This window comes from Sciurus carolinensis, chromosome 1 (genome assembly GCF_902686445.1).
Source record: "Sciurus carolinensis chromosome 1, mSciCar1.2, whole genome shotgun sequence".
NCBI lineage: Eukaryota > Metazoa > Chordata > Mammalia > Rodentia > Sciuridae > Sciurus > Sciurus carolinensis.
The window spans coordinates 185230401-185257464 of record NC_062213.1 but is presented as its reverse complement, the minus strand read 5'-3'; the positions used below and the strand labels follow the sequence as shown (position 1 = coordinate 185257464).

Here is a 27064-nt window from a genome sequence, read left to right as displayed (position 1 = left end):
GTTATTTTATGTTAAGAACCCAAAATATCATGATGGAATGGGAATTATGCAGCATGGGGAAATCAAAATAGACACATTTATCAAAGGTTTTTTAACTGGGTCACAATAGGCCCTTGTCCCCTTTGGGCTCATTTTCTTACAAGTAGTCTTAAGGCTCAATAAACCAGGATAAATCTTTTTAATGAAAAAAGCACTGTCTATGACCATCTTTAGTACTCATTCAACTACAATTCAACTATATAACAAATTTCACAGCTCAGAAGTCATTCAAGAGAAGTGGCTGATGAGGGATTTTTCTACATTAATTTTTGTTTGACACACTAGTAAGTTAGAAAAATTCCCTTAAGTGTCTATATTCATTTGGAAAAGAAAAAATTTAATAGCTTTTCTGAAAGGACAGAAATTTTTCCCCTTTTGTAATTAGTCTAATTTGTAAAGGCATCTGGGAACTGAAAAATATTTACTACGAATGGCTAGAACTGAGTTAATGAAAATCAATCATATTGCTTGTTTTTAAGTTTAAATATTTAAATCTATATTTACACCATTACATTTTCCTCAGTTTTTTGGGGGTACTGGGGATTGAACTCAAGGGCATCTGACCACTGAGTCACATCCCCCGTCCTATTTTGTATTTCATTTAGAGACAGGGTCTCACTGAGTTGCTTAGCACCTCACTTTTGATGAGGCTGTCTTTGAACTCACAATCCTCCTGTCTCAGCCTCCTGAGCCACTGGGATTACAGGCATGCACCACCACAACTGGCTTAGTTTTTATTTTCTAATATTTTAAATACAAAGAAACAAATGCATATAATATTTAAAAGCATGGATACATGTTAAAACACAAAAACTTACTATAAAACTAAAATTGCATTTTAGATGATGGCTATTTCCTTCTAATTAGAGCCTACTAAAACACTCCCTGAGGAATCTCATGAACCACAGATCAAAGGATCGCAAAGTAGGTGTCCATGTCTCACCAATATTCTCCATAGTACCCTTCCCAGTGATTTCCTAGTATCTGTTTGAATATCTCCAGTGACAGAGAAACCTGCTACCTATGAACCTTGTTTGTAGCGTCATGCAACTTAAAAGTTCTTCCTTATAACGAGCCCCAAATCTGCCCTATAAATTTCTGCCCATTAATCCAGGTTCTGTTCCTTCAGACCAACGAGACCAAGGTCAGCGGGATGTGTACTCTGAGCATAAACACCGGCTCAGAACTAGCTTAGAGACTGGCTTCTATTAATGAATGAGTTATGACAGGTCACGGTCCCTCTCCAAGCCTGTTTCACAGGTGTTATGGCTTGGATTTGGAATGTCTCCCAAAGGCTCATGTGCTGAGGAATGGTCCTCAGCGCAGCAATGTTCAGAGGTGGGTTTCATAAAACGATTGGGTCATGAGGGCTCCGACCTCACCAATGAATTAATTCACTAAGGGAATCAGAGCTGAATGACTATTGGGAGGTGTTGGAAACGGTAGGAGGTAAAACCTAGTTGGAGGGATTGGGTCCTAGGGGTGTACCCTTAGGGACTATATCTTATCCCTGGTCCCTTCCTCTCTTTTTCTCTCCTTCCCAGCTGCCATTAATTGAGCTCCTTTCCTCCACTACACTTTCCACCATGATATTCTGCCGCTTCTCAGGCCCAAACCAAAGGAACCAGCCAACATGGACTGAACCCTCTGAAAACGTGAGTCAAAATAAATCTCTTCTCCAAGTTGTTTTTCTTAGGTGTTGTCACAGTGATGAAAGTGGATATAAAATAAGGGTGCTAATATCTATTTTACTGTGTTGCTATGAACAGCAGCGCGATGCTAGCGTACCATAAATGCTCAAAAATGAAGGGTGCCACTCAAGAACCCAGTGTATCTTCTCTCCTCCAGGCAACTACCTTTGCTCTTTCAACTACTCTTTATATAAAAATGGTGTTAAGTTTAGCCAGGCACACGTAATCCCAGTGGCTTGGGAGGCTGAGGTGGGAGGATCACAAGTATCAAGTCACCTCAGGAACTTGGTGAGGTCCTAAGCAACTTAGCAAGACCCTGCCTCAAAATAAAAATAAAAAGGGCTGGAACTTGTCTCAGTGATTAAGCACCCCTGGGTTCAGTCTCTGGTACTAAAAAAAAAAAGTGTGAGTTCATAGTCATCCTTGATCTACTTTGTCTACACCTTTTAACATCAGGTGCCCAGTTAATAATCAGCATAATATATCAAATGTAATCATTTGAGAGATCTGGTTGGTAAGAATTTTTCTAAAAAAATTTTAATAGCGCACAGTCCTATAGGGGAAAGTGAGTATACCCCTTGTTTTAATTTAACCTCTGGGGTTAACAATGGAATTAATCCACTCTCCTCTGAATTCTGGAGTCACTCCCCCTTGATAGTCATCACTAAACAGTTCCAATACCTTGTCCCCTCTTATGGGATCTCTATCCTTGCTCCACTGAAATCCCTATTCTGAGACCTGCGTGTACTGATGTGCCTGTAAGACGGGCCTAGGTCTTGAGGTTAGATTCTTTGTTCATGCCCAACCCAGATATGCTCACTAGTTCAGAGGCTATAGAACCAATTCCTGCCTCTGGAAGCAAAGACTTTGAATCTGAGTCTTAAAAAAGGATCTTATTAAGAGAGAGGACAAACTAATAAATCATTTCACCCTAACATTGGAAGCTCCCACCCTCTATGATAGCCCTGGGGAAGATTACGGGACAGAGAGAATCTAAGGGCCAGAAGGGAGGATGCTTTGTGAATAACAAAGGTTCACAGCTGTTTTGCTGTGCAGTTATCTTCTAGGCCAATAGCTGGACATCTGCTTTAGTAACAAAGGAGTGTGCGCTATTTTTGGAATGACCAAACACAATCTCACCCCCTGCCAAGCTCAGCACACTGAGATTAATTTAATCTGCTTCCCGTTTTCCCAGATTGCTTTTCGGCCTGCTTGGGGGGAAAGCAGCTTAACAGTGAAACTTGCAGAAACCTGCCCTGCTGGCCCTGAGGCCAGATGAAAGAGACAAAGAAATACTCTATCTTTGGAATTCGGTTCCTCACTCAATTCTCTTAGCCAGTCCTGGGGATGAAAGTGCTGCCAGGGATTCCCACAGGTCTCAGATGCCTTTATTCAGTTTGGCACCTGAAACTGAACTGAACGGTGGGGCAAGCTCCTAGAGGAGGAGCTGGGGAGGGAAGTAAAATCAAGCTCCAGTGGGGAGGTGCGTGGGGCTTGCCTTGAAATGGCCAGACCTTTGAGTAAGAATGAACAGAACATGAACAAAACAGCATGGCTGGGGATACTTGCAAAATGTCTGCTCAAACTCTAGACTGCTTTGCAATTCTGATCTCGTTTATAGACTTTGGCAGACACAGTCCTTATGCAGGATGAGATAGGAAGGACCACCCGGTGGCCCTTCTCTGTACTCCTATGTTTATGAAATTATCTGCTTTAGGGTTGGTCACTTCTGCTAAGCATAGGAGGGGACTATGACTCAATCACCTCTATATCTTCAGGGGCTAACCTGATGTCCAAGACAGGAACGATGCTTAACGTCTGTTAAATGGGATGTATGGAACCCAGAGTCTCTGTTTTCATTGTCAACATAAAGAGTACAGGACAAAACAAGCAACTCTGTACCAACTGAGATACGTGAATTGCTTTCTGGGACTGTGAGGATTTGAAAGAGGCGAGGCTGGTATCTGCCTTCAGGGGTGGCATTTCTGGGTACCTGGCTATAAAGAATGGCTATTCTTTGGCCTACTTCCTCCTGTCACAATGGGGATTTCCTCCGCAGAGGGGAGATACAGCATTAAGTCTGCCCCTGGAGCTGCAGCCAAGCCTAGGCATCAAGAATTTCAGATTTCCTGTCCCCCTTGGAAACATTTATGCCAGACCCAGGAACCTGGCAAGGGAGGGTGACCTCTACAGGCAGAATCTGGGAGGTGCCTAGAAAAATGGCCTTGCCCTCAGGAGGTCCAGAGAGGCTGTGTGCTCTAGGCCCCTAAAGACAAAGGTCAAACTGGTCCTGGTCATGCAAAAATTTGGCTACTTCAGACCAATCTTGATGTTCTTTATATGCAGATAAAACAAAATCATTCATTATGTTGGAATATGGCTCAGTACTAACATTTGCAAGGGGTATTTCAGATGGCCTAGCACCCATTCATTCTGTGCACCTAAGTCTGATGAATCTGGAAGACCTGACAGCAGAGGAAATGGAAAACAAGTAGAGCTTCTACCCCATCAGCCTGGCCAATGGCCACTTCCCCCTTTCTCTAGACATGAGGAAGGAGTGTTTTAATTGAGAAGACTTCTATCTGCCCATGTTTGGCGGCAGCAGGAGTTAAGACAGAGCTAATGAAGTCACTACAGGACTTAGGAAGTAGAGTTAGGTGAATCATTTTCTTGAGGTAAATTCTGTTCCACAAATGGCAAGACAAGACCACTAATAAAATGATGGGTGCTGGCAGTTATGTGCACTCAGCAGATCCTGTGAGTGACAATGTGGTGGTGGTGGGGTAATAGGAGGGTTCCTCAGGAACCACCTGTTCTAGAGAGGTGACAGAAGACCTGCAAAGTGACTCCCTGAACTCAAATCCAGGAGACAGACAGATGCAGACCGCTCCTGGTCCCAGCAACATGCTGTCTTGCAGTTTGGTAAGCTGCAGAGAGAGGTCTGGGGCCACCCTTTACAATCTCCAGTTCATATATAGGCTCCCCCAACAGTCCGTGGCACTCTGAAAATGAAGGAGGTGAATATCAAGAACACCAATATGTTGATAACCCCCACACCCTGCACCTCCTGCGTTCCCAGGAGAGGAAAGTGAAGAGGAGGGTGGGGGTGGGGAGGCAGGCTGGAGCTCTATCTTGGGACCCTCACAGAGTCCATCAATTAAAGAGATTCTCAGCTTCTTTCAAATGCAAGTGTATACCTACAGTCATTCACACTTTCCTGTGAATTGCTGCACTCAAATAAACACATGCTCTCCCTCCACACTTAGGGATAGAGGTGGGGGTGGGGAGCGATTGTTTTGGTGATAGGGCACAAGCTCAGAGGATTAAAAGTTAGTCCCACTTAGGGACAGAGGTGTGTGTGCTGGGTGCGGGGAGGGGCAGTGATTGTTTTGGTAATGGGGTACTGAGTTCAGAGGATTAAAACTTATTCCCACTCAGGGTTATACACACACACACACACACACACACACACACACACACGTACTCAGGGTTATACACACACACACACACACACACACACACACACACACACACACGTGATGCGGGGTAGGGAGAGGACTAAGGTGGTGACTGTTTTGGTGATGGGGCACTAATTTACAGAGGATTAAGAGCTAGAAGGGCCCAGGGTTGACCCTCTTAATTTTAATAAAGCACCTTGATCTCAGGGTGAGGTGACTTATCCAAGCCAGTCAGAGGTCAGAATCCAGTGCTTTAGATTTCCCTGAATGGACTGCTCAAGTGGAGCTGTGAAAGGAGAGCTGTGCTTTGTTTAACCATGGGACAGCAAAAGAGGACCTGGGAAAAGCAGGTAAAACTGCAAAATGCATTCGGGGACATTCTGAAGCAGAGGCTAGATATCTATCACATGTGGTGTGGTCGGTCATTCAGAAAGGAGATTCCTGGGGTGGTAATAACAGGATCCTGAACAGGTTAATGGGAGCCCACAAGCTAGATCCAGTATTTCAAGACATCTAAACGGAAACAGCATGTCTACCTTCAAAAGCGTTAAACCTGCTACTTAAAAGCAAGTTCCCCAAATTTAAAATGACCCATCTCCCTCACAGAAGTTTTTACACAGATTTACACACTGATCACACATGCATCTCCTGTGCAGATTATACATGTTACAAGTGTGCATTTTAGAACCAAGGCAAACGAATGCCACTTGAAAGGCAGTATCTTCCAGAACACACATTGAAGGAGCTCTTAGTGGTGAAAAAATTGTACTGAGTACCAGACAGGAAAAACCAGAGGAACCAGTGCCAAATATTTGTAATTTTACAGTGCAGCTGAGGATGAAGCTGTCAGACGTGCAAGACCTCCCTGCCTGATGGACACACAGGCTGGGGCTCTCACACAGGTGTCATCACCAGCTTGCCCCCCAGCACCCTTCTCAGCTCTGCCAACAAGAGCAGCTTGCTCTGAAGAACCTCTGGACAGAAGGGAAGAAACCTCCTGGGGCATTCTGCCCAGCACAGTGGTGAGCTTTTCAGTCACGGGGGTGAGGCTCTGGAGCCACATTAGGGTTCCATGCAGCGGAGGGAGCTGGTTAGCAGAATGACCTTCTTGAGTCTGGGTTAGCAAGAAGTCTTCTCAAGCACCTCAGCTAAGACATCCTTTAGGAAGGCTGGCTCCTCCCTTGCTGGCAGCCATTACCATACAGCTGACTTTCATGCTGTCTCTGAGGACACAGGCAGAGAGAGGGGCCCTTCTGACTCACCCACAATCCCCAGCTAAAGTGTACATAAGCTGAATTGTAAACAGCTGAATGTCTTCCAAGCTGCCACCCCAGTTAGTAGGGAAAGAATCAATGGAGCGAACAGCTGCCCTCCCCCTTGCAGCTCAGGACAACAGGAGCGATGGGGGATTTCCAAGCAGCCGCTTGAACTGCTTCCCAGGCCACAGGCTGGGACCACAATAGGGTCAAACACAACAGCAGGACCACAGGGTGACTTCCAACAGACCAGTGCACCAGGAATGATAGGTAGCCCTGGCTGCAGGGGGTCAAGGCAATCTTCAGAGCTCTGTTTAGCACTGGCAATGGAGGCCAGTCCATACGACAGTATCCAATGCAGAGCTCAAGGGTTGCCAGGTGCTCTCACAGCACAGTACTTTGGCAGATGCTATGATTTCAAAAGGCAACAAGTCTGGGATCAGGAGAAAGGCTCCAGAGAAGAATCCAGATCACAGGAGATGGAAGGAAGAATGGCAGCGGGGAAGAGAACTGGGTCTGGAGTCAGATCTGGGCTGATATATGTGGCTCCACCTGTGATGATCTGTGTGGCTTCAGGCACTCAGCACCTGCCATGTCGTACTTCCTACATCTCTAAGAAGGATCATATTGCCTGTCTTGCACGGTTACCCTATTAGTTTATCTAGGTGAAATACCTGGCATTGAATACATGTACAGAAACTGTGCTACACGCATCAAAGACTGAGATAAGAAAGGCCCTAGGCACGAACCCCAGCTTCTAATGCCAGAAAGTTACTCTAGGCCTCAATTTCCTCATCTATGGCATGGGCTATCTGTCTTACATAGTCGCACTGAGAATTAAATAAGCTAATGCAACACAACAGAGTGGAATAGGCCTGTCCTGGTTATAGGAGTGGCAAAATCACTGAGTGTTCAGGGAAGACTAGGATGTGGCCCTAACCTCCCTGTCTGTCTCACTGGGCCTGGTCGCTTCAGTTCCAGAGGATAGCTAGTCTTTCCTGGGCCCCAAGAGGAAATGTCCATGTTCGCCAGATGTCTCGGTCTACTCAGGGTGTCCAGTTCTGGCACTCCTGGGGTCAGGTTTCAGGAAAAAGTGTTACCTTCACTTTGACAGTGACAACAAGAAACAGAAATGCCTTTCAAGGCAAACCAACTCACAATTCACCATCAATAGTTATTAATACAAAGGGCAAGAAAACAAATGCCAGATTCCCTTTTTATACAAATCAAGAATCTCAGAGTTATCAAGCAGACAGTGCAGAAGAACATCAGAAACCAGAAAAAAGGTTCATCCTGAGACAAAAAGAACCTCTTTACCTAATTAGTAGTAAAGTTATGAAACCTGTAACGGCAGAAGGTGTTCTGGTGTTTGAAATGAGTTTAAAAGGCTAACAATAAACTCAAGAATGATGGCTTTCGGGACTAGGGAGATAGCTCAGTCGGTAGCGTGCCTGCCTCGCAAGCACTAAGGCCCTAGGTTCGATCCCCAGCACTGCAAAAAAAAAAAGATGGATTTCTTCCCACTTATAAAAGAAATCTAGAAATATTTAGTAAATGCTCTAATTGTTTTCAGGCATTAGAAAAGCAACCATTCCCCCAGTATGACAAGTTATTTATTTTCAGTTACCAATTACAGGATCACTCATAATCTCAGAAACATGGTGGGGTGGAGGAGGCAGCCCAACTCCAGTTGTCTTGCCTATATAATAGTCCAGATGATACTTATCTTATAAATCAGTCCTGAGTGTTTCTTCTGGAAACCACTACCCCTTTCTTCTCATAGTCACCGTCTAAGCTTTCAATCACCCTGTTTGCCACCAGTCAACTGACAGAACAGATTAATACTGAATACTGGAGGCCTGGAAATGTGGATTAAATCAAGATATTTTTAATGCATTTGTTTGCCATTAATTTTGTTTTAAAATATCATTTAAAATGTTTCAAATGTCTTAATATAGCTGTCTGGCTTTAAGTCACATACAGATGGTTTCAAATATACTAAAGATATCAGTAACTAGGAATAATTATGTACTATTTGAGACATAATAGCCATGCAACTAGAGCTTTAAAAATAACTCCCAACAGTCATGAACTTTCATTTTCTTGTGAACAGTTTTGATATTCGGTATCAGGAATGGTCTTCCTAATCTACTGCAGAAGAGCAGGTTATAACATGGCATTTAACAGTCATCTCTTCTTAAAAGAAATGATAACACATATCACTGCAAAGAAGAAAATCATCCAAGAAACAGACATTTCCTTGCACTTTAAAGAAAGTTGTAAAAGCAAACTGGGACTCTTCAACATCTGGACTCATCTTAGAACACTGGAAATCTGTGGTTAACAGTAATCATTTCTTTAGCAGACGTAGAAAGAATGTTCTTTTCTTTGGACTTATCTGAACTAAGACATCATTTGGAAATTAAAAGAATAAGAAAGCACGTCCTTCCCCACTAAACTATAAGTAATTTGGAAAGGAAGAGAAAAAAAAGCTATGAAGTACTATGATGGCTTAGATGGTCTTATAATGAATCCCACAGCAAGAATTTATTTAAATCACATGCTATGTTTCTTACAATACTCATCTTCAAAAACCAGAACCAGTAATTTGAAATTGCATAATTCTTGATGAACTATTAAAAAGTCCATTTCTTGACCATGTCATTTACATTCTAGTTTTGTTACTGATGAAGAAAAAAGTCCAGAATTTGTAAGAATGTTGGGTTGGATAAACAAATGGTTATTCTAACAATTCCCAATATATCCACATTGTAAATACAGTATAATTAAAAACGGTTTGTCCCTGAATATCTTTACAAATAACTCTGATGAAGCTTGTTAATGCAAAATGAAAGTTAAAGTGTGAACACTTAAAATGAAACTTAACACCTACTTGATTTTGTGAATAAGTATTTAAAATGATCTTAAATGGCACAGAAAACATACTCAGTCTTTTTAAATGACAACTCATGTTGTAGTTTAATCCATGCCTTACAAACATTTAAAACAAATTATATGTGTTCAAACCTCTTCCCTGAGGGGTTGTCCAGCTTGGAGTTGTTAAATCACTGAAGAGAGAGATTTCTGTCACTGGCACCAGAGCCTGTCAAAGTAGACTATATATGATGGTCAGACCTCACCTGGCTTTTCCATGTGAAAGGAATTGGGGTGGGGGAGGTGGAATGGGTGGCAGGCTCAGACACTGGGCCTCACTTCAGGGCAGTCTCCTGAGGGGTACCCAAAAGCCACTCTCAATGACTTTTCTGAGATTCCTCCTGACCATAGAAAATCATCATCTTCATCTTCCAATTGCAAAATGGCACAAAAGAAAAAGGGAATAAAAGAGGAAACCATCACTTAAGACCCTTTATTCATTTCCCTACTCCCATCTCTAGTAGGCACCTTTTTACAACAGAATCTTTTTTTGTGGGTAGGATCAACTGTCTGGACATTAAATATTGAACAGCTGGGCAAACTTTAATATAAACATGGACTGACTCAAGGGGAAAAAAAACCTTTGGTAATTTCATATTAACATGGAACAGTAGTATCAGAACCAAAAACCACCATTTTATTCAATAGTTTTTAATTTCATTTGCGCTTGCTGACTCATGCTATCTAGAAGTGAAGGACTCTGGCAGGAGGTAGGTGAACTTTATTCAGCAAATGGTTACCAAATGCCTAGCATCAGTCCCACAGCCCAAGGGAGGACAGAGACCTAGAGGGAAGAGTATAAGCCAATCAGTCATCCTATTTACACATTTTACAACAGAAAAAAATAAACAGATAAGATATTCCTGAGCACACAGGGGGAAGTTCTTAATTCTGAGACAGTAATCCTTTTCTCTCTCTGCATTTCCTTAAATAAGACAATCTGGGTAGTGGGCAACCTATGTAAGAGCATGCAGGGCCAGAGGCAACAACTCAATTTCATAATTTCATCTATCCATCTATTCCTCTTCACTTAGTTCATTCCCTCTCCCCCTGAAAGATCAGAACCAAGGGATCCAAAGCATCTGAGACAGGAAATGAGTAATGCAGGAAAAGGATGTGGTCTGAAAAAGAGTGGATTCTGGGGCTGAGCCAGAACGAGTAACAGGCATAGGTCAGAGCTGGGGGAAGGGGTCCTGGTGGCAGGAAGACAAATCTCAGAGTCAATCAGCTTGGACAAGAAAGTCAGTGACAGAGTATGTTTGGAGAACAAAACAAGTTCCCAAGGAGGCTGTCCGCCAGGGAAGGTACAGAGAAGCAACGGCTGAAGAACTGTGCAGGAGAACCATAGCTGTGACAGAAGGAAGGAGGCTGCAATTTCCTCCGTACTCTGGGAGAAGGAAATAATATACACTATGTGCACTTGAAGGTAAATTAGAAATTAAGATGGGATGTGGAGAGAAGCGGAGACGGCCACAAAATGGGTATGTGACAGAACATCAACATCCATTAAAAACTTAGATGCCACATGTCAGTAAAAAAAGATGAGGGAAAAATAAGGGGGGCTGAAAACAGGAGGAAAACTGCTCGTAGAAAAGCAGTTGGATAACTGAGACACCAACAGGAGAGTGGACTAAGAAGCTACCCACTTTCTCAAAATAAAGGCTGGACGGGAAAAAAGCATCTATTCTTCCCAGTGTGTATGGACAAGCCTAGAAACAGATCTTGGGTGGGCAGAAAAGCAGCGCTCACGTGATAAACAGGGCCTGGAAAGGGCAGGTGCCCAAAGAGCACCACTCCCCATCTGCCAGGCCCTCTGTGAAACAAGCCTGCCCTTGTGAAGGGGCCAAGCCAGAAGCCATGGTCCCTGCCTTGCAGGGGTTGAAGCCTAGATGCAGAAATCAACAGTGGAAAACGATTTATCAGCTGATTTCAAAAGTGGGAATATTCCCAATCCAGACACTGGGGTTTATGTGTGAAAAGCACTTTTAATTTCTTCACAGGGAGTAGGGCAGTTTTATCTAAAATACTGTTTTACCTTAAACACTGTATCTTACCCTTTAGTGTTTTACCTAAAAATTTAAGGTGTATTCAGTCTAACTAAATGAAACCCAAACTACTTAGCTATGCTGGTATACTAATATTCAAGATAAAATCTCTCACCCTACAACTAATATAGTAGGATACTCTCTAGAGTCCAAATGATGTGAAGCCCTCTATTCCTTGTGACCAAAGCTAAACCCTAATCAATAGGCATCACCACAGGTGCCCTGCCCTGCCCTGCCCTGCACTGGAATATAAGGTAGGATTGGGAATGGGGAATACAGGAGCAAGAAGGAATTTCCTTGCTTCATGAGCCTGTAATGTTCATGCTGACCTAGAAATCCTGGCAATTCCAAGATTTGGGTTGACTCAGGAGGGGAATAAAAATCCCAGGTGAATGATAATTGGATTACCTAGTAATGCCCCAGGGCCAAATGGCTGGAAAGGGCCAGGACAGTAGAGTCTGGTACAGTGAAACTAACATTATTTTCTAAATCAAAAATCAAGACACTCTGGCTGATAAGGCAATGGGATGGAACAGTTTAAATTGGGGTGTCCTAGAAAAGTTGGGGACATATGATAGATTTAGGTTGGTAGCTTATTTCACATGGGATCCTTTTGGGTCCAATATGATAGTGGAAGGGGATTAAGAATCCAGGAGGGGAGATATGTGAGGGGAAAGCTGTCACTGATTTTTATAAAGCAGGAAAAAAAGTGTGTGCTCTGTAGACAAGACACGAAGCTGGTAAACATTCTAAGTATGGAGTAAGAAGGAAAGTTGATCAGAACCGAAAGTGTGTTAGTGAAATCTATTCAGGCAGCAAGGCGAAGGTAGGGTTGGCAGATGCGGGTCGCACTGGCACAAACTGGCATCCAATAACGCGGGAGCTAGGGGGTTAGGTGTTCAGACTTCAGCTTCACCACTGGTTTGCAACCTGGCCTTGGGCAAATTATTTGCCTCTCTGTGGACTTCGATTTAAATAAAGAATCGAACAATTCCCAGTTTTAACGCAAAGGATTAACAAAAGCAGCATACCTTCATTTGGCCAGGAAGGAGAGAAAACGCTCTTCTAAAAATGGAAGAGAGGACAGGCACAGAACAGCTTGTCCCTTTCCCATCCAATAAAAAACCTCATGAGGCTGAGCTAGATTAAGAACAAAACTCTCCAGCGAGGCCGCAGGCGCCTCCGGGATAGGTAGTCCGCTCCCAGTAAAGGCAGCAGATGCCAGCAGTCCTGCTCTAACGGACCGTCCACCCGGGAAATCGCGCTCCCGGGGAGGCGACCAGTAGGGGCGGGGGCGTACGGGAACAGGGACACACGGAAGCCTACGGCGCGCGAGGCTGACGCGGCGACTTCCAGGGCTGTGCGGCCGGGGCAGCAGGGTCCCCAGGCCAGGCAGCGGCGGCCGGGCACCTCCCAGGCGCCGAGGCGGCGAGCGCCGCGGCTGGCACGGCCTGGCAGCCGAGTAGGCCCGCCGCGCGCCGCCCGGAGGGCGGTGCCGGGTTTCCAGCGCGGCGCGCGGCCCCCGGCTCCTCCGGGCGAGAACCCCTCTCCCGCCCCGGCACTGACCTGTCCAGGGCCCGGCTGGGCCTGGCCGGGCGGGGCCTATGCAGCCCCTCGGCCCGGCGCCGCCGCGCGCGGGGTCCCGGGCCCGGGCGGGCCGCCTCCTCTCCGCCGGGAGCCTCCGAGCCGGGGCCCGGGGCTGCCGCGGCGCATCCGACCGCACCGGCCCACCTCAACAAAGGGCGGCGGGGGCGCTGGCCCGGGCGGGGGCGCGGGTGGCGGCCGGGGTTGCGCGCGCGCGCGGCGGGCGCTCGAGGGCTGCAGCGCCGCGGAGACAATGCGGCGCGTCCGGGACGGCTCCCGCGGCCGCCTCCGCCGGGGGCGGGGCGAGGGCGAGGCGGGGCCGGCGCGCGGGGCGGGGCGGGACGGGACGGGCGCGGGGCGGGCCGCGGGCGCGGGCCGCGCGCTTCCTTTGTGCGCCGAGCCCCGCCCGCGCCCTCCGGAAGGCGCGGCCGGCCGGCGGGGCCCGCGGGGCAGCGCCTGGGCGAGCGGCTCTTGGTCCCGGGAGGCGAGGCGCGCCCGCGCACTGCTGTCCTGGTTCCCCGCGGAAGTGCCCAGGGGCGGAGTGGCCTGTGGCTCCCGCCTTGACGGTTCACTGCCGGTGGGGCCTCGGAGACAAGCATCGTAATAACGACTACGAGTAATTGGGGACTGAGCATGTGTCAGGGCCTAAGTGAACGCACCCTCTCTCCTGGGCTCACAATAACCCTCCAAGTGGTCATTATCCTCCCCACTGGGAACCGAAGATCAGAGAGGTGAAGTAATGACTAAAGTGACCCAGTCATACTTCCATAAAGGGCATAATCCCTACCCGTTAGGTTTAATGTGCGGGTTAACTGATTTACAAATTGCTTGCAGTGCCTGACGCACAGTGGGAGCCCAATAAATGTTCGTTCTCTTCCCAGAACACACTAGTTAAACCTGAACAGTCCTGGAGAAACACCCTCATTCAGAAAACACGCTAAGACCTGTGGGGTACAAAAGATGAACAACTGACGCAATTCTCACCCAGGAGCTGGGGATAAACCACTGCGAATTTCCCCCGTTTTGCCTTTCTTGGCATTCATATTTGTTCTCCATCATTCTGTCTCTTTCACCCATCCGGTCTCATACCTTTTGTTTGTTTCCACGTTTTATATTATTCTCTCTTTTCCCCCATTCCTTTTCTTTCTTAACTATTTTTCAATTTTTCAAATCCCTTTTCAATTAATATTCACACTTCCTTCCCCTCTGTGCCTTTGCATTTCTCACATATAATATTTAGGTTTACAAACTAAGGTAATGAGGGATTGAAAACTCAGCTTCTCTCTTTTCCCCAAACATACCCACACTTTCTGACCCCACCCCCTTAACCTCCACTGGACCTTCTGGGAATGCTCTTTTCTCAACTTTGTATATTCTGGACTCAAGAAATGCAGTGACAAACTTTCTGTAAGGGACCAGAGAAGAGATATCTCAGAATTTATAGGCCACGTGGTCTCTGTCCCAGCTACTCCACCCTGTCATTGGGGTATGAAAGCTGCCACAGAACTTGGCTATGAACACTGAAATTTGAATCTCAGAATTTTCCTGTATCAGGAAATATTCTCTTGATTGTTAAAATCATTATTAACTTGCAGACTGTTAATGCTAGGATTATGATGGATGTGGCCCTGGGGCTGTAGTTTGCCAATCCCTGCTTTATAGCAATGCCACTTCCTCCCTGGAATCCATCCTTATAATCTCTACCTGGCAGCAACATTTCCCTCCTTGCAACTTGTAAAGCACTTACCTAAGATTCTTTCATGGCATTTAGCATAGCACATCAGCTTTCACAGTAATTTTCTTCCTGAGTATTTTATATCTTTCCCAGCAGATGTTAAGCTCCTTGAAGGTTGGGACAAACCTTATGTCTGTGTATTGCACAGAGTAGGCATTCACACATACATGGAATGCATGGATATTTAAGTCACGCGTGCTCCGTAATTGTTTCCACTGTGCAAGGCTTACTTCTTTCACAAGGTAAGACCTCAAGAGCAGATGCTTGTTATGGGTTGATCATAATCACTGAGCCACATCCCCAGACCTCCCTTTTTGTATTTTATTTAGAGACAGGGTCTCACTGTGTTGCTCAGAGCTTGGCTAAGTTGCTGAAGCTGGCTTTGAACTTGTGATCCTCCTGCCTCAGCCTCCTGAGCTGCTGGGATTACAGGCATGCGCCACTGTGCTCGGCAGTAAGAAATTTTTGAGAGCTTTATGGACACAATGGAAGAAGGTAGGCAAATGTCAGTTCACTTAGGGGTGGTTGGATAACAAATACTTGAATTAATAATGTTGATTAACAGCAGCATGGAGATAGAGTATGTATCCTCAGTTGGGTCCTATACAACCCTTTTATCAGCAAATTGGTAAAATACTAGGAACTCATACTGTATAATTACAGATGGCAAAGTTAATTGGAAGAGATAGTATAATGAATAACAAGAGTTCATATATAAAAGATTTCTTCCCCATATCATCTTATTCTCTACCTCAGTTTTCTCATTTTTAAAATGGGAATAAATGATAGTTTCTACTCAGAGGGTTACTGTCAGGATTAAATGAGGAAATACATGTAAAGACTTTCAGAGAGAATTCAATACATGTTAGCCATTAACTATCACTAATTTCTTTGTTTTGTTTTTGTGGTGCTGGGGATTGACCCCAGGGCATTGTGCATGCAAGTCATGCACTCTACCAACTGAGCTATCTCCCCAGCTCTGTCACTAACTTCTTGTTAGGCTGGAACTATGGGCTAAATTCACAAGGTAACATTTAGAAGATAAAATTAATTGTATTTTGGTTCAAAATATAAATTGTAAAAGTTTGAGAATGAGGCACCCAGGCAAGAAAGTAATTCATGGGGAAAAAAACAAAACAAAACCCAAACTAAACCCAACCCTCTGGAATTCAGTTGACATAGAACTCTGTGAACCAACAGCACCATCCCCATGAATGGGAGGAGTTAACGTGGGGCCACGGTGGCATGGCCTGATGAAGGAAGGTGAGGAATTCCCTCACTAGGAACCAGGGCCAGGGTGATGGCCTTTCACAACTCTGATCTATAGATCCTTTAGGTTTTTGGTTTTTTTCATTTGAATCATGGGGATAATAATAATTATCTCAGGGGTTTCGTGTGTGAGTAAAGGACAGAATAGTATCCAGCACATAGTAGGTGCTCAGCAAATTTTTGTTCCTTTCTACCATTTCGAGTGGATCTAGGAAATAGGCCTTTTTCTTAAAAGGCTTATAAAGGGTTTTAAATTTGGAACTACTGTGCTTAATTTTGGATATCATACTTTAGAAAAAAAACAATGAAAATGTAGAATATGGATATATAAGCATGACCAGAATGAATGGTAGGAATGGAGACTTTGACATGTCATAGAGAAAAATAAAAAAGTCTCAGGTCTTTAGCCTGGAGGGGTTTCTTGATGTCTTTTTTTTTTTTTTTTTAAGAACTGAGGACAGAATCTGCTGGTGCTTTGCCCCTGATCTCCATCCAGCCCTCCCTTCTTTTTAAATTTTTGAGACACGGTCTCCTTAAATTATTGAGGGCCTCTCTAAGTTGCTGAGGCTGGCCTTGAACTTGTGATCCTCCTGCCTCGGCCTCCCAATTTTGCTGCGATTACAGGCATGCACCACCATGCATATCCTCACTTTTCTTTTTTTATGTGAGGAAGATGCTGGAGACACACAACTGTCTATGACACTGTGAATGGACTCTGTTACAATTTATAAGACAGAATTGTCATCAACGATGGTCAAATTCCAGAAGGGCAGGTTTTGGCTTACTTTGAAAAGCAACTTTCTGATAATTAGGGCAATTCCAGAAAGAAATAGGCTGCTTTTCTTTTTTCTTCCCCTGCCCCCCTTTTCTTTTCCAGTGCTGGGGACTGAACCCAGGGGCCCACAAGGGCCCATGCATGCCAGGCAAGTGCTCTGCCACTAAGCCAAACCCCTAGCCCCTGGGCTGCTTTCCAAAATGATGACCCTTTTATTATTGCTAGTGTACAAAGAGAATGGATGATCTCTTTCCCATATTTAATTTTTCTGGTTTCTTTTCTTCATATTCTTTTGCTTTCCATTTCCTTGAACTCATCCCCTATTTTTTATAAACTGTTCTGCCCTACCTTTGTCAAAGTATTTTCTCCTCCCTTCTTCTTTTTCAATTTCCAAATTCTTTTTCTCTTGCTTCTCCCATCCCCGTGCCCAGCACATACTTAGCATTGTGACTGAACTGCCTCCCTGAGTTGCAGGTGGCCGGTGGCTCAAAATGTCACTGAGATGTGGGCCAAGATTGCTGCGCGAGCTGGCAGAGGGAAAGTGAAGCAAATGGATCTCCACAGCGGGTGGAGGTCCTGCTGTGACTCTCCCATCTGGGCCGGCCAAGGGATCCAGCCGTTTCCTGAAGCCTGGGCAGTGGAGAAGTCCACTTGAAACTCAGGCAGGTGGGGACTCCAGGGCTGGGTACAATTCCTTCTAGATGCCCTTAGGCATTACCCTTATCTTTGAGATATGGCAACCATCTTGCCATATTTCCAATGTCAAGAATTCCCTCTCATACTAAATGAAGCAAACAATCAACCACTAGATACTTTGCCTCGACTCTCAACCTGGTGCGTCTATGTGCACATACATTTGACACCAGTGACAACGTACGCTTCAGAGTCTGGCTCTAGAACTTTCAACTCTCCTTTTCTTTCTCTACCAACTTACTTCTATGTCTTCTGGGTCCTCCGTCTGTATCCCTGATTCGGCTTCTCATTTCCCTCCTGTTTCCAACTGCCCAGGTTCTTGTTGCCTCACTGGGCTTGCCGCAGTTTACCCTCCCGTTCTAGATGCCCAGGTGAAGTGTTCCAGGGGATGGCTAGGAAGAACGACTTCCTCCCCTCCTCCAAGGGCCCCACTACGCTTCATACCGTGAGCTGGAGACTGCTGGATGTTAGGGCTCTTGGGTACAGGCAGGCCACCAGGCATGGCAGTGACAATGGCTTGCTGGTGTGGCGATGGACCTGACCGAGTCTCAGGCACACTCTTCTCCCCAGGTCCTACTTCCTTCCAGTCATCAGGGGGGCACAGCTGGGGCTGTTAGGGGCAGGACAGAAAGATTGGTCTTCTCATCAATTGCCTCTGTATTCTTGGATACTACCCCCGTTTCTGTGGAGCTTGTGGCAGCAGGCAAGGACTTTAAGATTCAGTCATCTTCTTCCTTGGAACACCCAGAGGTGACTTCAACACTCGGCCTACCCAGAAACACATCCAAATGGGGCTGTGGCCTCCCCAGTCGCTCCGCACACTGGGATCAGCTTACTCACCACTGGTGAAGCAGGCTGTAGTTGTAAGATGACAGCTGAGGTGTGTTGGAACCTGCGCTGAGGGGTGTGGGACATGCCCTCGGGATGTCCATTCTGAGGCCCAGGGTCTGGCGTGGGAGGGTGGCTCTGCTGACCGCTGCAGGGCTTGTGCAGATTGGCAGTGGGACACTGGAGGGGCAGGGTGGGTGTAACGGGACCCAGGGGCATGGTGTGGGCTTCTGAGCCGGGCTGCAGGGCCAGGCTCGGAGGGACTGAGGTGAGCTGGGGCTGGGATTGGGTTTGGGGCGCAGGCCGTGGTGGCTGGGTCTGCTGCGGCTGTGGCTGCGGCTGCTGTTGGATCACAAACTGGGGCTGCAGGTGCTTTGAGGATGGCTGCGAGAGGAGCTGGTGTGGCTGCAGCTGAGCATAAGCTGGAGGGGAAAGACCAGGTTAGAAGGCACGGCTGACGCTCATCTGCCGGGGCCCTCGCCTGCCCCTCCCGCTTCCCCAATGCCGAGTTTCTTGCCATCATCCCTTTTGTGTTTCACCTAGAACCTGGCCTGGTCAATGCCAGGGCCCAGCACATGCTCCCTTCTTGCCTTTCTTTTATGCCAAACGCTGGGCTCTACGGCTGCCCGTCAACGCCTGACTCAAAACTCACTTCCCCTGTGAAGACTTCTTTGACCATTCCAGTCGTTCAGAGAAACGCTGGATTCTCTCTTCCATGCCCTGCACTTGCTGTTATCGGTGCCTGCAATATCTGCAACCTCCTCGCCACCCAGCCCAGCTCTGTGTGGTTCATCCTTATCCATCCTTCTGGCTCTGCCCAGGCTGGGCCTCCTAGAAGAAGAGTCAGCGGACACAACAGTCCTTCAACACTGGCATTAAGCAGACCCAGCTTTTTTTTTTTTTTTTACCAACCATGGAAGCTGAACTAGCTATCTAACTTCTCCAAGACCCACCATCCTAATCCAAAAATTAGAAATTATTAGTTTCTGCCCAGAAAATCATTGCAAAGATGAAATGAAAGGGAAAAACCTGAGAATAAAATGTAAGAAAATGACATAATGTGTATAGCAGTTCCTGGCACTCAGCCATACTTAATCATTGCTACATACAATTATAAACAGTATTTCAGTCTTGGTTTGGTTCTCAAAGCATCCTTGGTTTACCTCTGTCATAATAATGTTTATCTTGGTGGGTTATATTGCTTCTTATCTGTCTTCTTTTTCAAGTCATGAATCCCCTGTGGTCGGAAGCTACAATGTATCTATTTTTCCTGAACCTCACATAGGGCGGAGAGTAGTTCAGTTTATTTACAAGAAGTTAAAACATGTCCTGATCTGGAATTCCTTTCTTTCTTTTCTCTTCCTTCCTTCCTTCCTGTACTGGGAATTGAACCCAGGGGTTCTTTACCACTGAGTTACATCCCTAATCCTTTAATGTTCTTTTTTTTAAATTTTGAGATAGGGTTTTGCTAAATTGCTGAGGCTGGCCTTGAACTTGTGATCCCCCTGCCTTGGCTCCTCAAGCAGCTTGGATTACAGGCATGAACCACCACATCTGACCCGATATAAATTTCTTTCTCTCTTTCTTTCCCTTTTTAGACAGGGTCTTGCTAAGTTGCTGAGGCTGGCCATGAACTTGCAATCCTCCTGCCTCAGCCTCCCCAGTGGCTGGGATTACAGGCATGTGTCACCATGCCTGACCTGATCTGGAATCTCTTTGTTTCTATGTGTTACTAGCTTTTCTTTCTGTTATTTTAACCAGGCTGACTCTTTGAGATTAAGGAAGCTTATATTTTATAATATTCCCTTTAGCATCTAGCAGCTGCTCTGTATATAGTAAGGACTCAGGGAATTCAGCTCAGAGGTTGATTGTCCTCCACAAATCCCTCTATCTAGTGGCATCCAGGGTAGCTCAGGTGATTCTACCCCACATAGAAGCTACCCTCTACAGACTCCCACAGCTGCAGAGCCACAGGAGGAGTCTGTGGCATGTAAATGCACTGGTAGTCACAGCTGGAAGCTTACACGTGGATTTTACAACTAGAGGCTCATAACCAAGAAAAAGGCAACTTCCGGGTCTCAAGCTAATATTTTAAAAAGAATTCTGTGATGCTACAGGCACACAGATTTCAAACTGAGTTAGGGGAGGTACCTTCTTTTTAAAATTTTTGTCTCTATACATGCAAGTTTCAGATTATCTCATCACAGCCCACTGGAATTCCAAGCAGGATGGCAACAGGAATGGAAAAGAGAGAACAGAAACAAGACACAATACGCAGTAAAGTCACTATGGTCTTGGTGACTGACTGCTGTAGACAGACAGAGGGAATTTGGATGGCCCATAAGATTTTAATCTGAATTACCCTGGATGAGGGAGTTAGGAAACTTGTCATTGATGTGGTGTTGAGTTTGAGGCGATGGTGGGACCTTGGTAGAAATTGCCAGCAGGCATTTGGTGATTATAAATTGTCCCTGACCCCAATCTAAGTCCTATCTCCTAATGCTACATCAGATAGCTCCAAGGTTAACAATCGGCAAGGAATGTTCATCAGATAAATTTAACACTCAGGTATTTTGAAGACAACTCTTGATAAGGCACCTGTGAGATACTGTAGATGCCATGCATACACTATTAGACCCCAGTGGCCAAAAGGACCTGCAAATGATGGGCATTGTCACTTGCAACCCACTGCCCTGGACAGAGTCATCCCAAGGGCTGCCCAGCTGAGGTTAGAGTTGGAAGTGGTCCATATCAGGGGAGCTAAGAGTATCAGTGGCATGTACCACCACCTGATGATGGTGTGGTCAGACCTTCAGCTTTTCCCAGTGGCAGAAGAGGTCTGGGCTAGGTGCTCGCACAAATGTTCTCTAACTGTACAACTTGATGGGGTGGTTACAGTAGGAAGACTTAAAATTCAGGATTAATAAGATGAGAAAAAAAAAGGTAGAAGAGGTAAAAGACTCTAAATCTGTAGAGGACAGAGAATACATTTAGAGACAGTACATATTTGTTGTACCAAATGCTGTAGTTTGGACCTTAAATGACCACCAAAGGTCCATGTGCTGAAGGCTTGGTTCCAAGGTGGTGCTTTGGGAGGTGGGAGCCTACGGGAGAACTTTAGTCTCAGGGGAGTGCCCCTGAAGGGGATTATGGGACCTCTGACCCCTCCTCCCTCTTTTGCTTCCTGGCCACGAGGTGAGTAGTTTTGCTCAGCCATGTGCTTCTGACACAATGTGCTGCCCGACCACAGGCCCAAAACAATGGGGTCAACCAATCACAGCCTGGAACCTCTAAAACTGTGAGCCCAAAGAAACCTTTTCTCTTTATAAGTTGATTAGCTTAGGTATTTGCTACAGTGACTGAAAGCTAATACCAAAGGCTGGGAGAGGAAATGGCTGGCCTCCTGGCCCTCTTTTCCTGCACTTCCCATCCTATTCCCTTCTCTCCCCTAACCTGTACTGCTCATAGGAAACTAAAGGGAATCGTTTCAGGACAAAAAATGCCACTATAACCCAACCTGGAAATAAAGCTCATGAAGCTTAAATAAGTTCATAGATTAAAGACCCAAAGGTATTTCAAAGGAGTGCATAGGTATTTTTGAAATTAATTAAAAAACAAACAACAAGAACAAAAAATAAAAATAAAAAACCAAAAAACACCATGGTTTAACGCCAGCATTATCTAGGGTCAAAAATTCTTTTGCTTAGAGTATTGCAGTAATTTTGTAACTGTTCTTCGTGATTCCAGTTTCTTTCTGGTATAATCCATCTCATGAGTAGAGTGCAAATTAATCTTTCCTAGCGCCCAGATCTGACCCTTGGCTGAAAGCCACAGAGGACTCTCCTTTATCTGCAATTGTCCCAAGCCCCTGGCATTCAAGATCTCTTTTCAGTGTAAACTAACCTTTTGATTTTTATTATTTCTTTGACCCAAGCAATCTTTACTGTTCACTGTCCCCTGTCCCCTGTAGAGCTTTTTCTCATACTATTTAGAGTGTCACAAACCAGATCCTTGTCATTCTTCCTTGATCCATATAGCCAAAGGAACTCTTCCATTTTCTGAACGGCCACCGAGGTTTTTCAGATTAGCACTGCCCTCTGAGATGCAGTGTGCCCAGCAGTTAATGTGACTTCTAGAGTCAAAATGCTTGGATTTGAATCCCAACTCTGCTGCCTACTATCTGTGTAACTTGTACCCTTTTACCATCATCTTTAAAATGAGGGTAGGCATGATATCTATCCTGTAGTTATTTCAGTAAATGACTCATCTCAAGATTTATGTAACTCAATTGTTTCTTCCAGAGTTCCTTGAATTTAGTAGATGCTTGGTCAGCACCATGGAGTGAGTGAGTGATGGTACGCTCCGACTCGTTCTCCTCAGAGCCAGTGCAGGGGTGAGGTGGCTATCATCCCACAGGCCACGCAGGCCACATGGTTGAACCTCATGCCCATCCAGCCTATCATAACCTGGATGATTCTCTGGTCTAGTCCCTCATCGTGCGGGGAAACTTACTGTCCTCTCATGCCTTTTTGGCCTCAGTCCCAGTGCTTCCGCCCGCTGGGATGCCCGCCTTCTGCTTCAGTGATCTCAGGTTTAAGGGACTTTGGCTGGGCCTCAGTTCCTGCTTTCACCCTGTTCATCTTAACCTCAGTTACTGGTGTTTCCCTGGAGTTCCTACATACTTTGTTGGATTCATTTGACTTAACATGTATTCTCCTATATACATATTTCTCTGATTTTAAAAAATTGATTATCCCCCTCCATTTTAGCATCTTCAGAATTGGACTGTGTATTATAGCTGATGTTAGCTTCTTTCTTAGAATTAATAAAATAACAGTGCATCTTACAATCAGAGATGTCTTAGATTAAATGAAAGGGGAATACTTTTATTATTTTGTGTGTAGATGTCCTATCTCTTCAAAAAGACTATATGCTTTTTGAGTCAAAGTTTTTGAGTCTTATTTTTTAATCTAAAAGATGTGCTCTAATTGAATTAAAGCTGTGCTTCTTTTACCCTCTGCTTTGTCTAACATGATACTTGGCATGTTTGTAGGAGCTCAGCAAATGTCTTCTGATGATCATGACGAGATCAATTCGTTCTCTCTTTCCTGCCCTCCCTGCTCAATTTTGGGGCAGTGAGGCCACAGTACCAGAAGTCATGTCCCTCTCTCGTCCAGCTAGGCTAGGTATATCAGTTTGTGAAATGTTAATGTACCAAAATCTCTCTGGACCTTTCTTCTTATTTCTTCCTAAAGACAAATAGCTTCCTTCTCCCCAGCTCCCATTCCCTTGCTGGCAGAGAGCTCATTGCTTCTAAGAAACATGGGTTGTTTCTGTGGGATCTCAACCACAGCTTTGCAAAGGCTGATCAATCCTTTGTGTTATGGAGCAGAGGACAGGCAGGCCCAGGGCCTTTGCAAATTAGGACTTCACTCAAAGGAGAGACTCCTTTGAAGCAACGCTCAACTTCCTGGCTGGTGCTCTAACCTGAATTGCCTCCTTAGAATCTGAAGAGGCCAATTCACTGCTTCCAGACCAGTGTGTTGATACTAACAAGAGGATTAAGATCTCACAGGCAGGAGGGCTGACTGAGGGGTCACTGGCACACCTCCTTTATGCATCCACTGCCAGAATGTATCAATAATAGTTCTCTATTGATCTCAAGGCTTGACACATGTAGAAAAAAACTCACTGTCTCAGAAATACTACAATAATACACCTGTTTACAGGTGGTGGGCCTGACTATGCCCTTATTTTTCTGGGAGTCCACTATAACACACTGGAATTTGGAGGATGCCTGTGGGAGAGAAATGGTGTATCTTTTAACCAACCACTACTTTTCGAGATTTAAAAAGTTCAGTGAAGATATGCTTTCAACCATTCATTCAGTCAATATTTATTAAGCACCTACTATAGAGGAAGCACTATGCTTGATGCTGGATAAAACATGGTCCCTAGAATAGATTACAGTCTAGTAAAAGAGACAGATGGTAGACAGAGACTCTCAGCATAATTTGTTAAATGTTGTGATAGGAGATAAGTACAGAATAATAAGAACACGGAAAAGAGGATTTGGCTTTGGAAGGAGGGCAGAGAAAGCTTCCCTCAGGAGATGCTCAACATGGTTCAGTGTTAGAAAGTTTACAAAAGGAACAGTATATGGGGAGACCTGGAGGCACAGGCCTCGTGGCATATTAAGGGACTCACAGAGCTCCCTGTACAGCTGCAGGCCAGGGTGTCTGTAGGAAGGAGCCAGATGAGGCACAGGCCTCGTGGCATATTAAGGGACTCACAGAGCTCCCTGTACAGCTGCAGGCCAGGGTGTCTGTAGGAAGGAGCCAGATGAGGAGGCACTTTTAGGTTGGGTCTAAGTTGTGCAGCATATTCAAGAGGTTACTCTGCTCCAAAGAAGCCTCATGTGACCAGGCTTTAGGAGGTGACTGAGACTGAAGCTGGCCAGAAGTCAGAGCTCCACACACACATGAAAAGACATGGGTGCTTTTAAAAATCTATCTATCTATCTATCTATCTATCTATCTATCTATCTATCTAGTATTGGAGATTTAACCAGGGGTGCTTTACCACTGAGCTACACCCCCAGTCCTTTTTGTTTTTCATTTTGAGACTGGGTCTCACTAAGTTGCTGAGGCTTGTTTTGAACTTGTGATCCTCCTGTCTCAGCCTCCTGAGCCACTGGGATGATAGATTTGCACCATGGTATCCGGCAAGGGTACTCTTTTTAGAAAGACCTAAAACAATTCTACATGAATTTTCTGTGATGTATTCCCTCCAGGCTTAGGGCCAGGAGGTGTTTGAGAGGGGAAGGAGAACTAAGGGGAGTTTCCCTGTTAGAGGAAACTAGGTCATAAAAACAGGCTTGCAGGGCATTCTATCACATTCTACAGTCTTAATGCCTTTGGGTCTGCTTGGCAGCCATCTGGCAAAACCACCAAATACTCTTGTGTGTGCAAGATTTCTTGCTGAGTAGCTTGGAGAATTAAAAAAGAAACTGTTTTCTGCATCTCTGCCTCTGCCCTGCCCTTGGCAGAGGGATAACACTACAGAGAAGTGGGTACAGGCATGGGTTTTAGAGTCAGGTAGGTCTTGGTTTGGTTTGGTTCTGCCACCTATAACCTTAGACAAACTGCCTAAGCTGCTTTGGATCTTGACTTCCTATTGTGTAAACGGTGATACATAACATTTGGGGTAGTTGTTAGTATCAAATCGAATATTATGTTCAAACCACAAAGAGGTTTACTGCATTTGCTCAATGACTGGTACCCAGAACATGCTCAGTGAATGATAGATATTTTAAGAATACCATTGTTTTGAAATTCTCAAACAATTTTCATAATTTCAATCTCATTTATTCCTAATAAGAAGCCTATGAGGCAACAGAGCAGTGTCCTTATTTGACAACCAAGAACTGAGAGCGGTTTCCAAATGACTTCCACAATGCAGAAGGTTGAGGGGGAGCTGACTTCATTTGACAGATGAGGCCCAGAGGCTTGCATACAGCAAATGCCCCAAATGCCTATGATTGAGTGAATAAGTGTCAGCAAACACAAGTGAATACAGCAACCCCGGAATATGAACTGTGGGCTGCTGAGAACTTGGAGGGAATCTTGGAGGGACGGACAATGAAAAGGGTGTGTTCTGGCAGAACGGAGGGAGGCAAAGGGAATATGTCAGGTCAGGTCAGTCACAAAGGGGTGGGAGTGGGAGAAGAAAGAAGACCATATCTGCTTGGCTGTAATGGAGGGTCTGTGTGAGGAAGCCATAGCGATCAGGGTGGAGTGATGGACAGGGTGGGAGGGTGCTGAAGGTCCCACACAGCTCAGAGAGTTAATCCATCAGTAGTCATCGACACTGTGGTCCCTTATAGAGACTTGACATTCCAACTGGCAAGGTAGGAAATACAGACACAGTCAAGGTCTCTAAACAGGAAAAAAACAATACAGCCATTGAGGAAGATGATTCTCACAGCTGAGAGGGATGTCCTGGAGATCAGTTAGACCTCATCTAGTCAGCTGGCCCTGAGCAGAGCAGGAAGCCAGTACAGAGGATCTATCATCAGAGCCCGGTGATCAACTGGTGATAAGCTGAGGGGGGAACAGGAAGGGAAAGAGAAGAGCATTTTCTGATTTGGCTATTTTTGCAGGCTTCTCATTCATTTATATAGCCTATGGAAATGTGACTGCCTCTGTTTTATAGATGAGGAAACAGGTTTACAGAGGTTAAGTAACTTGACCATTAAACCAATAAGTGATGAAACTGGGATCTGAAGCCAAGTCTAATGCTGAAGCCCCTGCTTTCCCTGCTAGAATATTCTGCCTCCTAAAAGGAAAGTGGACTACAGGAAGACCTTGGGACTGTGGACAGTGGTCAGGGATCTGGGAAAGGGGACTTCTCCATAGAGGAAGACTTCAGGGGTTTTGTTTTTGTTTTGTTCATGTAATTCTCCAGATGGAAAAAAAATGGTATGAAGTGGGATGACACCCAAGTAGGAATACCCTATAGAAGCTGGAAATCTCTGGAGAGAGGGCATGAGAACAGGGATGGACATATATTGAGAAGCTACTGGCAAACAAGTGTCAGGTATCTGAGACGGGGGAACAGACAAGTTCCTGTAAGAGTTAAATAAACACAAGGGGCAAAGGAATGAGGAGACCCACAGCTAATGGCAGCAGGGCAAAGGAAAAGGCAAGGACAGGTCCTACCTCCATACACAGATGGTCACATAAGTATGTGGCCACT

At 45.3% G+C, this 27064-nt stretch overlaps 1 protein-coding gene across 5 annotated transcripts in view; it reads right to left on the bottom strand.

Annotated features, from left to right (window-relative positions):
• Positions 1-27064, bottom strand: part of Phc2 (polyhomeotic homolog 2) — a 106377-nt gene that overhangs the window by 11931 nt on the left and 67382 nt on the right. For 4 of the 5 annotated variants that reach the window (XM_047542125.1, XM_047542142.1, XM_047542117.1 and 1 more), the window contains 2 exons: positions 18320-18729; positions 17924-18089 (listed from right to left, as the gene is read on the bottom strand). In XM_047542125.1, coding sequence (XP_047398081.1) covers positions 17924-18089; positions 18320-18729 — 576 coding nt within the window. Of the gene's footprint in view, positions 1-12989; positions 13306-17923; positions 18090-18319; positions 18730-27064 lie in introns of those variants that run through there. The other variant, XM_047542151.1, reaches the window with a different exon arrangement.